The 15,973-nt window shown below is 39.2% G+C and overlaps 1 protein-coding gene across 4 annotated transcripts in view; it reads left to right on the plus strand.

The window, feature by feature from the left end:
- LOC143019553 (TBC1 domain family member 1-like) overlaps window positions 1–15,973 on the plus strand; it is a 155,680-nt gene that overhangs the window by 32,088 nt on the left and 107,619 nt on the right. For all 4 annotated transcript variants that reach the window (XR_012965824.1, XM_076175288.1, XM_076175287.1 and 1 more), the window contains exon 8: window positions 14,650–14,778. Coding sequence is in view for 3 of the 4 variants with exons in the window: in XM_076175288.1 (XP_076031403.1) it covers window positions 14,650–14,778 (129 nt within the window). In the remaining variant the exon portion in view is untranslated. The remainder of the gene's footprint in view (window positions 1–14,649; window positions 14,779–15,973) is intronic.

Genomic DNA, 15,973 nt, shown 5'->3' on the forward strand with positions numbered 1-15,973 from the left:
AACCCATGTGTAGCATTTGTTGTTCATGTTGGATGTGTGTAATTTATAAGTTTTATTCATATGGGGCATGTGTATGGGCCTGGGCTTGTATTTGTATCTCCAACTAGAAGAAGGAGGTTGGGAGGGCAGGTGGCAGAGTACTGACCTCTGTCTGTGTGTGTGTGTGGGGGGGGTAGATTAAAAATGGAGAGATAGGTTGGCAGGAAGTAAGAGGACAGAGTGAATTTCTGGACCCAATCAGGAGAACAGGTTCTGGCCCATCAGGGCTGCACCCCTATGTGGAGATGGGGATAGGTCACCTTTATAACCAAAAGGCCTTTGTTTCTTCTCCATTGGATTCTCCATCTTCTTCTGGTCAGTGGTGCTGCCACTTGCAAGCACATCATGTAGTACCTGAAAATGGAAACATGGCAGAAGAAAGCTCATTGCACATGTGTGGATTTGTATATTGGGGAGACATAAGGGACTGGTGTATAGTGTTTCCTATTTTTAACAAATGTGCATGTTTTATAGGCATACACTAATGTATATATTTTTGTTTCAGGGATGTGCACTGGTATGTGAATGTGTTCTCAGATATATACTGGTTTGTGATTGTGATCCATGATGCATGAGTCATATAAGATATACTAATGTGATATAATGGTTCCCACAGGCATGTTAGAAGTGTGTCCATTGATGTGTTTGCTTTTGTTTATTAGATGAGAAAGTATTGTTTGGTGTTTTTCATATCAGGTTTATATACTTGCCTTTGTGGTATGACCTGATATGTTTTTATTTATGTAGGTAGATATAAAATGCTAAGGAAATATTTGAACTGGGATGATATGTCTGTGAGGAGTTCAAGAGTCATCTTCCCATTTATATGGCGTATTGGCAAGGTTGTCCTACAAGACCAATGTTGGAGAGTCATTCCCTTGCTGTCTGTCTTCAAAACCCATCAATATTCTCACCTCTATCTGGAGGTGTAGTCCAAAAGGGCTGAAACTAGACTGAGCCCATGATCTATGTCAACTTCAGCTGTATTTCCTCAACCTGCTCACACATGGAGAGCTGACAATGAGTGACTGTTTCCCTCCTCACAAGCCAGTGACATAGAAACATTTATCATATATACAGGGAGTTTGGGATAAATTTGATAATTATTTTATCTTCTGTAATCTCAGAACCATTTGAAGGATTTAATAGCAGTAAAGTGCAAGGGATAGTTGTTTCTGTGTACTATTTTGGGTGCAAGAGCTAGAGAGCATGGACGACTGGAAAGCACCAGAATATTGGAAGAGAGTGACTTGCATCATGATGATTCACACTGGATTAAAAAATACGGAAATCTTAGCTGCAGCTCAGTGCTCCTTGAATACTATGAAGACTGTGAAATGTGAGCTGGAGAATTGCAACAGAGATGTGGAAGCATTGGCTAGCAGGAAGGGTCATAACAGGCATTCTGACTCTATGCACACAACAAAATTCGTCGAGAAGCTGCAAAAAAAAGCGCGGTAAGACCCAGGCAAGGCAATGTGGACCTGAGAGAGATGGGCGTTGAAGTGGTGATTATGAAGAAAGTGCTGCACGAGGATCTTTGCTACTCCTCATACAAGAGGTGTAAGGGCCAACTACTCACCACCAAGGCCCAAGAGATCCACCTTATAAAAGCCAAGAAACTCCTCAACAAGGTCAAACACCCAATCAAGCCGGGGAATCTCTGGTCCTTCTCAGACAAGAAGAACTTCTGCCAAGACCAGTTGCACAATGCACAGAACAACAGGTGGCTAGCCTACACTCCACACAAAGTCCTGCACTTCATGAAGACCAAGTTCCCTCAACTTGTTGTATTTACCTAGTTGTATTTTATGGGACGAGAGCTATTCTCGTAGTGACCGGTTTTTGTATTTCTCCACATCCAGTTTGTTCTTAAAATCTTGTATAAATGGTGTTACGGGCTGCTGGTATGTGAAGAGACGTTACGTATAACGTCTAAGTGCTTAAGAACCAGCGCACTTCTAGAAGCCACTGTAGGACTGAACTATCTGGTCAGGGCCTAGATAATTCGTAAGACTAGAAGTAAAGGTAACAAAGAAGATTCCAGGAAAGGAATATTAAACTAGCGATAAAACTAGTAAACGAAATTATTAATGGAAAATGTATTTACAGGCAATTAACACAAAAGAGAATGGGCAGTAGGGTCAATGGGACCGTACATGATTATGAGAATATGGAAATTATCGTTCAAATAAGAAACAAGATAAGTATGCAATATGGTACTATCTAAGTACAAAGAGATCAGGAACATGCATCAGAATAAGTAATAAGTACAAATATAAGTAAAGTAATGCAATGTATATCAGACACGTAATGTAGGCAAAAAGGGTGATCACTTCACACCAATCGTCTCATGAATCTAAACCTTCTAGTTTTTATCAAGAGATCAATATGTGGGAATATGACAAGGAATGAGCGGTTTCAACCGCTTATATACCATTGGACCGGAAGCCGGATACTTCCGGTTAAGGGTGCGGGTGAGTGAAAGGGGGGGGGAGGAGGGTAAGTTAACACGTCAACATGGGTAGTTTTAGGACCCTCGACTCGCTTGAACAATCTATTTATTTAGTAACTGTCAAATCTGTGCGCTCCGAACTATTCAGGATTTCGCTTGTCTGTTTGTTCTACAAGAGTGCGCACCTCTCCCCGCACGTAGGCAAAATTACATATAGTGGACGGGCGTTACTGCTTAACATTGTTACAATACATACATAGACAAGAAATATGAACATAGTTATGTAATACAAAGGAACACAATTCTATAACATAATTACACATATGACGTAATATCTAATATTACGTTACACCTCCACCGTTTGGGAAAGCTTTTCACTTTCTGTTGAAAAGCTATGTTCTAGAAAGGACGTCGGCTAAAACATTAAAGACGCCTTTTATATGATGAATAGTTAGATTAAAGGGTTGGAGAAATAAACTCCAACGTGTAAGTCTAGGATTCTTGTTTTTCATAGTCTGTAGGAACTTCAAGGGGTTGTGATCCGAATATACTTGAATGATAGTTGAGGAACCCAGGTAGACTTCGAAGTGGATAAGGGCCTGGACCAAAGCGAGCGTCTCCTTCTCAATTGTTGAGTAGTTCTTCTGCGCAGGGGGCAGCTTCTTGCTGTAGTAGGCGATAGCGTGAAGAACTTCATTGTGTTCTTGCAAGAGGGCGGCACCGATACCGGTGTCGCTGGCGTCGACTTGCAGAAGAAAGGGTCGTTGGAAATCGGGTGCCCTTAGAACTGGTGCGTTAGTGAGAAGGGACTTCAGGTTTTTGAAGGCCGTCTCACAGGTAGGTGTCCACACGAAGTCGTGGTCTTTTCTCAACAGGTCAGTCAATGGTTCTGCTACATCTGAAAAATTTGGACAAAAACGGCGATAATAGCCACTCATTCCGAGGAATCGACGTACCTCTCTACGATTAGTGGGTGTTGGTACATCATTGATGGCTTTTATCTTGGCGTCTATTGGAAACACTTGGGAATTTCCAACTTTAAATCCCAAATAGGGGACCTGTGTATGTCCGAAATCACATTTGGACAAATTGATGGTAAGGTTTGCTTGGTCTGCTCTATAAAAGAAATTATTTAGATGTTCAATGTGTTCTGTCCAAGACTGACTAAATATTATCACATCATCTAGATAAGTTTTTACTCCTGGCAATCCTGCAACAAGATTACTTATCATTCTTTGGTAAGTGGCAGGGGCATTTTTAAGCCCAAATGGCATTGCTCTGAATTGGAACAATCCCTCTTCCGTAATGAAAGCGGTAATTTCTCTTGAGCGAGGGTGTACAGGGATTTGATAGTATCCCCTTAACATATCCAACTTGGATACATACTTGGCAGTTCCTAGACTGTCTATGATATCATCTATCCTAGGGATAGGAAAAGCATCGGCCTTAGTGTGGGCATTGATTTTCCTGTAGTCAATGCACAGGCGATAAGATTTGTCAGATTTAGGGACAAGAATGCAAGGAGATGCCCAAGGACTACTGGAGGGTTCAATTATTCCCTGTTGAAGCAGAGTGTTAATTTCTGCTTTTATGAAATCCTTTTTTTTTGGATTGACTCTATAAGGGGCTTGTTTGATAGCCCTTGGCGAGTCTAGAATTATTTCGTGTTCTATCAAAGAAGTGAATCTTGGAGAATCTAGAAATAATTTTGGAAAACTTCTTAAGAGGAAAAGAATGTCTTTACCTTGTTTCTCAGATAAGTGTCCTACTTTTATCTGAAGATTTTGTAGTATCTGAGAGTTTTCCAAGGGAATCTCAGGAGGATTAGGCAGGTTATCAGGAGGCTCTTCGGATTCTATTGTGGTAGAGCTGCAAGCTGGAATTGGATCTCGGGAATGATAAGGTTTTAAGGTATTTATGTGACAGAGACGGGAACTCTTTCTTCTGTCTGGAGTTTTGATTATGTAGTTGAGATCACTGGCTCTGGACAAGACTTCATAGGGTCCTTTGTATTTAGCCTGCAATGGATCTCCTGGTATGGGAAGATAAAGTAACACTTGATCTCCTGGAGAGAAAGTTCTAAGTTTAGAATTTTTATCATACCGACCTTTCATTACTCGTTGAGCATTCGTCAAGTTCTCTCTTGCCAACTTCCAAGCTTCTAACAACTTCTCGGTGACCTGGGACACGTATTTCAAAGAAGGAACTGGTGGTTCTTCTTTCATCCATTGTTCATGAAGTATCTTTAGGGGACCACGGACTTCATGACCGAAGACTAATTCTGACGGGCTGAATCCAAGGCTTTCTTGAATTGTTGTTCGGGTGGCGAACAACAAAAAGGGGAGTCCGTCTTCCCAATTTCGAGTGTTCTCAGCACAGAAGATTCTTAACATTGTCTTGAGCGTTTGGTGAAAGCGCTCTAGAGCACCTTGTGATTGAGGATGATAGGCGGAGGAAGTTACATGATTTATACCTAGTGTTACAAGAGTTTCTCTAAACTTGTTGGAAAGAAAATTACTTCCTTGATCACTTTGAATGTTCTTAGGAAATCCTACCATAGTGAAATATTTCAACATTTCTCTGATTATGTTTTGAGCTTTAATATTTTTCAAAGGAATTGCTTCTGGAAAACGAGTGCTCATACACATGATTGTGAGAATGTACTGATTTCCTTTACTTGAAGGAGGTAAAGGTCCTACACAATCAATAAGAACTTTTTTAAATGGCTCTTCCATTACAGGAATGGGATGGAGTGGAGCTTCTACAATTTTCTGGTTGGGCTTACCTACAAGTTGACATGTATGACATGTTTTACAATATTGGGCAACATCTTTGACAACCGTGGGCCAATGGAAATGTTGGGTTATGTTGAACAAGGTCTTTCTTACCCCTAAGTGACCTGCTAAGGGAGTATCATGAGCCAATCTTAGAACATTATTCCTGAAACCAAGAGGGAGGACTATTTGATTCCTTACTTGCCATGGCTGGTCAGCGGTTGCGGTGGATGCTCTCCATTTTCGCATTAGGACTCCGTTTTCTATATAGAAACCTCGTGACATATTTTCAACTTCTGGAGAAGAAACAATCTCGTACAAATTTTTAAGAGAAGGATCTGACTTCTGTTCTTTGATTAATTCTGCTCTAGATAGAGAAACTGGTGGAAGAAGATGGGTCAGTTTGGGAGAATAGGGATTCTAAATTATAGGTCTCCTCTTCAGATTTCTTGTACTGAGATCTGGTTACAGCACAAGCGGGAAACAACTGTAAGTTATCTGAAGGTTCTACTGAGGTCTTAGGGTTATTTGTTATTAAGGGAGAAATGACTTTGCTTCCAGCGATGTCATTGGCCAACAATAAGGATATTCCTACTATGGGAAGAGAGTCTACTACTGCTACTTTAACCATTCCGGTTGTTAAATCAGACCGCAAGAAAACATTATGTAATGGACATTTTACAATTCCTCCAACTCCTTCTATCAATATATCATAACCTGTATATGACTCACCCAGATTCTGCAAGACAGAATTTAAAATCAGACTTTGCTTTGCTCCTGTGTCTCGGAGTATGGAAATAGGATATTGTTGTGAACTACTACTATGAGATATAGTTCCTGAAGATACAAATGGTTTGAAACAAGGATCATGATCTGATGAGGGGGGTTCTACATTACTTGACAATACCGGCTTCTTTGGTAGTGTATCCTGAATAGAGGATTTTGAATCGTCTGATTTTATATTACTTACAAGAGTTGGTGTCTTATTGGAGAATGAGGGTGTCAGTCTCTTTCTGCAATTAGAAATGTGATGGCCAACCTGTTTACAATATGAACAAGTTACAGGGGGATTAGTCTTAAACCTTTCCATTCTTTGCCAAGGTTGGTTTGGAGGATATTGATTGAAATCAGACCTGTAACTGAAATGTGATGGGCTAGACTGATTTTCAAAGCGTTTCTTTGGGGCCCAAGGATCAGAGTATTTTGTTGAATCTGGAATATATGACTTTGACTTTTGGGATTCCATTTGTCTTGACTTAGGTTTATGATTTAGTGTGAACTCATCAGCCAGTACAGCAGCTTTAGTTAAAGTTTCGGGAACATGATCATCTATAAAAATCCTAAGATCTGTCTCTAAGGTATTCTTAAACTGCTCCAACAAAATCAACTGTTTAAGTCTATCTAAGGTGTCCGTTTCACTAGCCAAACACCACCTATTGAATAACCTCTCTTGTTGAGCCGCATATTCTACGTATGTTAACTGAGGTGTCTTCCTATAATTACGGAATTTCTGTCTATAGGCCTCTGGTATTAGTTCATAAGCTTTTAAAATACAAGCTTTCATATTATCATACTCGCTTTCTGCTTCTGAAAGAGAAGTATAAATTTGCTGAGCCTTACCCTTAAATTGTGTTTGAATGATTAATGGCCAATTTTCTTTAGGGATTTGTAACTGTTGCGCCAATTTTTCCCACTGAAGAAAGAAAATTTCTGGCTCTCCCTCTGAAAATATGGGTAAAAGTTTTACATACTTGGAAATATCTATACGACCTTCCTGAACTACGGGTTGTCTATCAACAATCCTAGCTTCTACTTCTGCCTTCTTTAATTCTAACTCTGCCAATTTGACTTTAGTTTCGTCTTCTCTAGCTTTAAATTCTGCCTCAATTTGCATTTGTTTCAGTTTAGTTTCCTCCTCTTTAGCTACTTGTTTCGCTTTAGCTTCCTCTTCTCTAGCTCTAAATTCCGCCTCAATTTGCATTTGTTTCAGTTTAGTTTCCTCCTCTTTAGCTACTTGTTTCACCTTAGCTTCCTCTTCTCTAGCTCTAAATTCTGCCAATTTGATTTTAGTTTCCTCTTCTCTAGCTTTAAATTCTGCCTCAATTTGCATTTGTTTCAGTTTAGTTTCCTCCTCTTTAGCTTTAAATTCTGCCTCAATTTGCATTTGTTTCAATTTAGCTTCCTCCTCAAAATCTACTCTCCTGACCTTTAATTCAATCTCCTTAATCTTAAGTTCGGTTAGTCGTGCCTCCATTTCTAACCTATTTGAAGGAATTTGTATAGCTGTAATCTCTTCTGGAGATAATATCTCATCTTCGATCAGATTTTCAACAAGTTCCTGAAGTATTTTTTTCTTTCGTAAACTTGTATCAATGTCTACTCCAAAGTGCTTGCCTATTTCTATCAAAGTGTCTTTAGTTTGTTTCTTTAAGAAACTTACCTTGGGATTTTGAACGAATTCTTGAACTATATCATCCATCTCTATAAGAATGTTTTAAATACCTGATCCAATATCCTTGGCAAGGGTCGCCACTTTGTTACGGGCTGCTGGTATGTGAAGAGACGTTACGTATAACGTCTAAGTGCTTAAGAACCAGCGCACTTCTAGAAGCCACTGTAGGACTGAACTATCTGGTCAGGGCCTAGATAATTCGTAAGACTAGAAGTAAAGGTAACAAAGAAGATTCCAGGAAAGGAATATTAAACTAGCGATAAAACTAGTAAACGAAATTATTAATGGAAAATGTATTTACAGGCAATTAACACAAAAGAGAATGGGCAGTAGGGTCAATGGGACCGTACATGATTATGAGAATATGGAAATTATCGTTCAAATAAGAAACAAGATAAGTATGCAATATGGTACTATCTAAGTACAAAGAGATCAGGAACATGCATCAGAATAAGTAATAAGTACAAATATAAGTAAAGTAATGCAATGTATATCAGACACGTAATGTAGGCAAAAAGGGTGATCACTTCACACCAATCGTCTCATGAATCTAAACCTTCTAGTTTTTATCAAGAGATCAATATGTGGGAATATGACAAGGAATGAGCGGTTTCAACCGCTTATATACCATTGGACCGGAAGCCGGATACTTCCGGTTAAGGGTGCGGGTGAGTGAAAGGGGGGGGAGGAGGGTAAGTTAACACGTCAACATGGGTAGTTTTAGGACCCTCGACTCGCTTGAACAATCTATTTATTTAGTAACTGTCAAATCTGTGCGCTCCGAACTATTCAGGATTTCGCTTGTCTGTTTGTTCTACAAGAGTGCGCACCTCTCCCCGCACGTAGGCAAAATTACATATAGTGGACGGGCGTTACTGCTTAACATTGTTACAATACATACATAGACAAGAAATATGAACATAGTTATGTAATACAAAGGAACACAATTCTATAACATAATTACACATATGACGTAATATCTAATATTACGTTACAATGGCACTCACTGTTTCCCCGTTTAGTTTGTTCCAGACATCAATCACTCTGTATGGGAAGCTATTCTTTTTCAAATCTCTTCTGTAACTGTCCTTCTTTAGCTTCTTCTCATGTCCTCTTGTTTCTCTTCTGTCCCATTTTAATAAGTCATCTCTATTAAGAACTTCCATCCCTTTCGTAATTCTGTAAATAGTTAGCAAATCACCTATTTCTCTTCTCTGTTCCATTGTTGATAGATGCAATTTATCCAATCTCTGTTTGTATGTCAAATTTGAGAGTGTAGGTGCCATATTTGTCACTGCTCTTTGAATTCTTTCTAATTTCTTTATTTATTTTTTTGTACTAGGTGCCCATAGTGTTGCAGCATACTCCAATTTAGGTCTTATCAGTGTAATTAATATTTTCTTTACCATTTCTTCATCCACGTAGTCGAAGGCCACTTTCATTGATCTTAATAAGTTGAAAGTCTCTCCAACTAGTTTATTGACATGTTTATCTGGTGTCAAGTCTTAAGATGTTTACTCCTAGGTCCCTTTCTGAGTTGACTTTTTGAGTTCCTTGGTACCAATTTTGTATTGACCCAATATTCTTTTTGTTTTTTTCCAAATTCCATTATACTGCATTTCTTAATGTTAAAGTTCACTTCACACTTCTGACTCCATTTCCATATTTTGTCTAGGTCTTCTTGTAGCGATCTGCAGTCTTCTTCTGTGCTTACTCTCTTAAGTAATTTGTGTGTGTTTCCAGCAAAGGCCACGTCATGCCACCCTTCATCTCTGAAGAAGGACTCAGATTCACTTCAGATGGCTATATATAGTTACTGTCCACTGTTGTCAAGTGCTGGGTGGAGAGGGTGGCTGCAGGAAGACCATACATGTATGTGGCTGTCTGAGAACTTCTATGACTTCACCAGTCCCAACATCTGGCTCCCCAACTCGGCTGATCGCAACCCCATGGACTATTATGTGTGGGGTGCAGTTGAAAAAGACACCAATCGTACCACCTACAATACCAAGGATGAACGATTGCCAGGATCAAACTGGTGCTCAGGCGTTTTTCAGAGGACACTGTCAAGGCTGCGTGCTGCAGGTTCAGGTCCCGCCTGGAGGCCATGGTGGAGGCTCAGGGTGGCATCTTTGAGTGAGCTGTATTTGGTAAAAAATCCTGTAAGAGATGCACTTTGAATTTTGAGAATACATCAATTTTTGGCCAAGATACAATGTTTTTCCTTTCTAAAAAAGTGTCAAATTTATCCCGAACACCCTATATATATATTTACCAATGTCTTCCCCACCTCTTACATCCCCATCCATTCTGCTCCCATCCACCACCCTCTCCTCCCTCTCATCTTAGCTCCTCATGGACGAAGGGTCATCCCTGTGTCTTGCCCACTGCCCTAAGTCAGAAGCAATGCAAAGTGAAAGGTGAAGAGGACCTTTGGGGAAATATACTACTGGATATTATGACCATTGAATATACAATGACTCAGTGGGTAAAGGAGAATACCAGATATAGAAACAATGAAGAACTGTCGAGACTAGACTTAATATTTACAACAGAGCCTGAAATTGTGGATAAAATGGAATACAAGACACCAATTGGGAAGAGTGACCACATATTGAGTTTGAACTAAAAGAGAAAATTGATTTGAGAAGAAATGAGAAACACAGAAAAGGTAGACTTAATGTACAATAACAGATTTTGAGAAACTCAGAAAATTCTTTCAAAAAGTGAATTGGGAAAACTTCTTTAATGAAGAAATAAAGATGGAAGAAAAATGGAATATATATAAAGAAATTTATAAAGAAGAAATAGATAAATACATACCAAAGCTATATACCAAAAGCTTTTTCCCCCTTATAAGGGAGGTAGACAAAAAACAAAGGCATAAAAACCACTCCCACCCATTCCATCCCTATCACACTCCACTCCCCTTCACCCTCTTCCCTCCCTCTTGGCACCTTTTGAATGATGGGTCATCCCTGCATCTTGTCCACTGCCAAAGCAGAAACAGGAAAGGATGTACATGAAGTGCTGGTATAACAGAAAATGTAGTGAGACAAAAGATAGAAGAGACAAAGCTTGGAAAAGGTGGAAAAAAAAAAAGGATCAGTGACAAATATACATCAAACTGAGAAATGAATATGTGAAAATACGCAGAGAAGAAAAACAAAACTATGAAAAAGACATAATAGATAAATGCAAGGATCAACCTAGATTATTCTACAGATATGTGAATGGTAAATTGAAAAATAAACAAGAAAAAGTTAAACTGCATCAAGGAAATGAAGAATATATAGATGTAGAAATGGCGGAGGTTATGAATAGACATTTTAAGTTTGTATTCATAATAGAAAATGCACATAATTGGGAAGAAAAGGTAAAAAGATCCCCCCAATGAAAGAAATAAATGTTTCACAAAAAGTAGTAAGGGATCAAATGATAAACCTTGATGTCAGAAAATCACACTGTCAGGACGGAATGTGTAGATGAGTTAGATGACAAGATGTATAAAATAATAGATTGCTCACTCAAGGAAGGAAAGGTACCACAAGATTGGAAAAATGCAAATATCATAACATTATATAAAGGGTGAGATAAGAAAGACCTGACAAACTATGGGCTGGTCTCCCTTACAAGCACAATAGCTAAAATAATTGAAAAAGTTATCAAAAGTAGATGGATTTAAACATCTGGAAGAAAATAAGATACTGAATCAAAAACAATTTGGCTTTAGAAAAGGAAGATCTTGTGCCAGCAACTTGATTTGTTTTTATTCAAGGCTAATAGACATAATACAAAAAAGGGATGGATGGGTAGGGGAGGGGGGAGACAGCAAGCTAGGCTTGTGGCGTGATGCTTAGGCGACCTGCTTCTTCGGTGATTCCATCAGCTTATACACCGGCTCAAGTCATGACCTGTACTCTAAATGAGACTCCAGGGAAAGGTGTCGAATCCTGGGAAGCCAGATGCATTACATTCTCAGGCCACTGATCTAGCTAGGGGACATTGTAAAAGCTGACAGAGTCCATTCTCAGGCTGCTGACCTAGCCAGGATGGAATGTACAGAGCTGGTACTACATGTGCATTTCCTCAAATTTCCTCAAAGAACTGCTTGTGTGATCCATGTGGCTGAGTGGTGTGAGTGATTCCCCCAGGACATTGTGCAGGTTGAGGGATCATGAGATGATATGAGGACAACTCCCTAACAGTCATCAATTCTGCCTCTTGGAAGACAGAAATTTTACATTTTTGAGGAATCCTGCAAAACTTCAAATGACCTCATAATAATGAGTTGACCTGTTTTATGGACATCGTCAACCTCCTCATCAAGTTCTTTAAATCTGTTAAAAGTTGTCATTGGAAAAAATTCTTTCACATTAGTTTTCCTGTCCACTCCCTTTTTTTTTTTCTTATAATTCTAAACTGATTTTCATCAGAGTTGGGAGGGAGGGGGCCCAAAGGTTTGTTATTTTTTTTACTGACGCGTGGTACTGGATTTTTTTTTTTTTTTTTTTTTTCCTCCTAGTTCTTGACAATTACTGTAATATGACAGAATTATTCAAATTTGTGGCATAAATCCTCTACATCCTTCTTAAAAACCTTCGAATTGTCTTTTAGCTTACAAAACTTGCAAGAGGTAGAGTGAGACAAGAAGTACTGAGCAAAGCTGCTGCTACAAGTTGTACATGTAGAGTTCATGATCTTTCTGAAGATTTAAGGTAGCAGGAAATACATGAATACACAAATAAGATTAATTAATCAACAACAGTAAGACAAGGCTCACAATAAAAGTAATAAATAGAAAGTAGTAGTGTGAAAAAGTCATACTTTGATAACAGTTCAAAGACTGTAAGTCAGAAAATTTGATTCAATGGTTGAAATTGAAAGTATATCCATAAAAGTAATCACTTGGTATTATACGCTGTTTAGTAGTTTAATTTCACTATTTTCTTTCCTGAAAGTAGAACACTTATGTACACTGTTTTTTAGATACTTCCTGCCTAACACCCTGGCAATGGATTGAGTGATTAAAAACAAAATTTATTGTTTTCATGTACAGAACATTTTTTCAATGCATTTGTCTTTGATCACAAAATGCACAGTTGCTGTGCTTAACTGCCCCAGTAAAACATTTACTTCAGTTCTTTATTCTATTATATGTATTTATTTTGCTATTATTTATTTATGTATATACTTATTTGAATTCTCATTGGAAGGAATAAGGCAGTAATGGAGTTGGGAAAAGTGTTTTGATAGGAGAAATGTTAAGGTAAATGTGGTTAAAAGCAAGGTGATGAGATGTACAAGGGTAGAGGGTGGCAGTGAGTTGGAGATAAGTCTTAAAGGAGAAAGAGTAGAGGAAGTGGATAGTTTTAAGTATTTGGGGTAGCATGTGGCAGAAATGGAAAAGCAAGGGTGGAGGTAAACTGTAGATTGAGAGAAGCAAGTAAATGTCTTGGAGGATTGAAAAGTGTTATGAGAAATAGGCATCTGGGAATACCAAGGATGATATTGATAGGTGAAAGGGATCTGAGCAAGAGGGTTATGTTTGTTTATTTTACATGTGTACTGACTTTATTTTTGCTAGTGCCAGACTATTTTATCCAATTGAAAGGGTTGAATGATGCAGCCTAATCTAGTTGAAGGACTTCATGCCTATTTTACATAATTTGATAGATTTCTGTTTTTGGGTTTCCTTTCTTAAGGTTTTAGTTGTACTGTATTACAGTTATATTGATAGACCCATTTAGTGCTCATTATTCTTCACCATTGTGTTGTGCATAATTTGACATTTTAATCAACCTGTTGCCCCAGGTCTCTCTTGAAAGAGGATTATAGCTCCCAGTTAACTGGCAATAGCCACCAGATTGGCTCATTGTGTTGTTGACTGGGTATTGCTAGAGTGGGGCAGTGTAAGATTAGGTGTTCAGTGTCTTTTGAGTGGTCATTGCATCTGGAGCAGTTTGCCTCTGTAGCTAGACTTCTTCTGTGTTGGTATTGCTTTAAAGCTGGATGGTGACCTGAACACAGTCATGCCAGTATGGTAATTGCTTGTCATGGGAGGAATTTTTTTGTAGGGCCAAAATTTGGAGGAATTTAGTGGTCAGTTTTGGAGTACTTTGTGATTGAGTTTGTATGTATTTTATATGGATGTATTGCATTGCGTTGGTGGGAGATTGTTGTAGATACCTGAGCCTCCTCCTTCCCATTCATTTGATTGTACATCTGTTATGTGAGATCAATAATGGGTACCTGCCTATGGTGGTCCTGCAAGAAGGATGGTGAAGCTGCCCATTTTCAATACTCATCAACTTCCATATCTCCCCATACTATTCAGCAAGTGACATAGAAATAGTCCCATACTAATACAACACAGACAATTGGCAAGAAGTTCTTCTCAGAGTGATATGTGGGAGCATCTGAAAACTGTTCCCAGCCACTGTGGGGGTGCAATTTTTCCATAAAGTGAAATTTAAGGGTAGGATTGGTGACTCTCGCATAAAACTACGTACCAGTCATTTTTTTTCATATACAGTATATTGGAGGATCTTGGTTTCTGTGTGTACATGTTTTATTAGAGTGTTTTTAGTGTGTTCTTCAATTCTTCTTAATGTTTTTTGTGTGTAATTAGGAGGGTGTGTATGTTTTCTTGGTTTTAAGTAACCCTGATGTAGATGCATAAATGAGTGTGGTTCTTATGAATTGTGCTGGAGACTGATTAGTTTCTTTGTGCTGACCAAAGCCTTTGCTTGCCACTAATGTTGTATGCTTGTACTAGTGATGTATGTTTGTTTTTTGTTGATTTTCACTGTTGGGTCCTTCATGTGAGGGTGAAGGACTTGTAAGAAAAGACAGGCCCAGGATTTTACATTTCTGCAGGTATAAATAAATAATATTGTCTGCTTTGATAACTGTCAATCTTACTGCAGATGCTTGGCCAAGACTTCAATCGGACAATGCTCTTCCATATTGGTCGTAGTGAGATACAACTCATCAACCCAGAGATCAAGTCTGTGCAGCTAAACAAACCTTTTCAAGATGTTGCTCAATGTTGCAGGGTGAGTATGCTCCCGTATCTGTTTGTCTCTCTTGCTCTGTCTTTATCTGTGTCTTTTTCTCTCCTTCACACTCTCTCTCTCTCTCTCTCTCTCTCTCTCTCTCTCTCTCTCTCTCTCTCTCTCTTTCTCTCTCTCTTTCTCCCTCTATATTTTCATTTTGGAGCCATATTGTAATATAAGGTAAACTAGAGTGAACAGATGTGTGTTAGGAATCATGCAGCATATGACCTGACTTAGTAGGCTGTCAATAGCTACTGGTCTGACATATATGCTCTGTTTCCATAAACATTGCATCAAACTGAGATTGATCAAATGTGGTTGACATGACTACCATCATGGCAATTTTTTATCACTTTAAGATGAGAGTCAAGCATAAGTATACATGGGAAAGAGTGGTGGTTGGAAAGGTGGTTGATATGGCATTAATATGTGTTTATTGGTAATGATACAGACACACACAAGTGTAGGAAGGTTGAAAGACTGGCTGCCAAACAAGTAGGTAAATATGATAGTCAGATGGCTGGATGGTTGGCTTGCAGGCAGGCAGGCAGGAGAGTTGGAAGTTTGGCTAGTTGGCTGGCTGGCAGGCAGGCAGGCCTGTAGGACGATCAGCAAATTGGTTGACCAGCTAGCACACAGGTAGACAGCCAGGCCAGTTGGAAGGCCAGCTGGCTGGCTGCCTGGTAGGAAGAAAGATTAGTAGGAAGTTTGGTTAATTGATAGGCCAGCAGTAGACAGGTAGGCAATCAGGCTAGCAGGAATGTCATCTCACTGGCTGGCCAGCTGGCAGACAGGTAGGCAGGCAGTCCTGTAGGAAAGCAGGTTATGAAAGATGTACAGGAAAAATGCATACTTGGATGACATGTGACAGATTGCTTGACAAAACCTTTTGTGCTGCCATTTATATGCCTGTGTGGACATGGGAAGCTCTGATTTGTCTGTTGTCCATGGAGCTTTGTGGTTGGTTACTTGTTTTATATAGTACATACATACATATACCAAGGCTTTTTCCCCCTTACAAGGGAGGTAGCCAAAAAGAAAAAGGCATAAAATCATTCCCACCCATTCCATCCCTAAATACACTCCATTCCCCTCCTCCCTCCCTCCCATCTTAGCACCTCCTGGATGATAGGCCATCCCTGCACCTTGTCCACTGCCCTGGGTCAGAGGCAGTGTCGCAAGTCACAGCACATCC

The sequence above is a fragment of the Oratosquilla oratoria genome, chromosome 37, assembly GCF_046742065.1.
Source record: "Oratosquilla oratoria isolate Oo_2021 chromosome 37, ASM4674206v1, whole genome shotgun sequence".
NCBI classification, from domain to species: Eukaryota; Metazoa; Arthropoda; class Malacostraca; order Stomatopoda; family Squillidae; genus Oratosquilla; species Oratosquilla oratoria.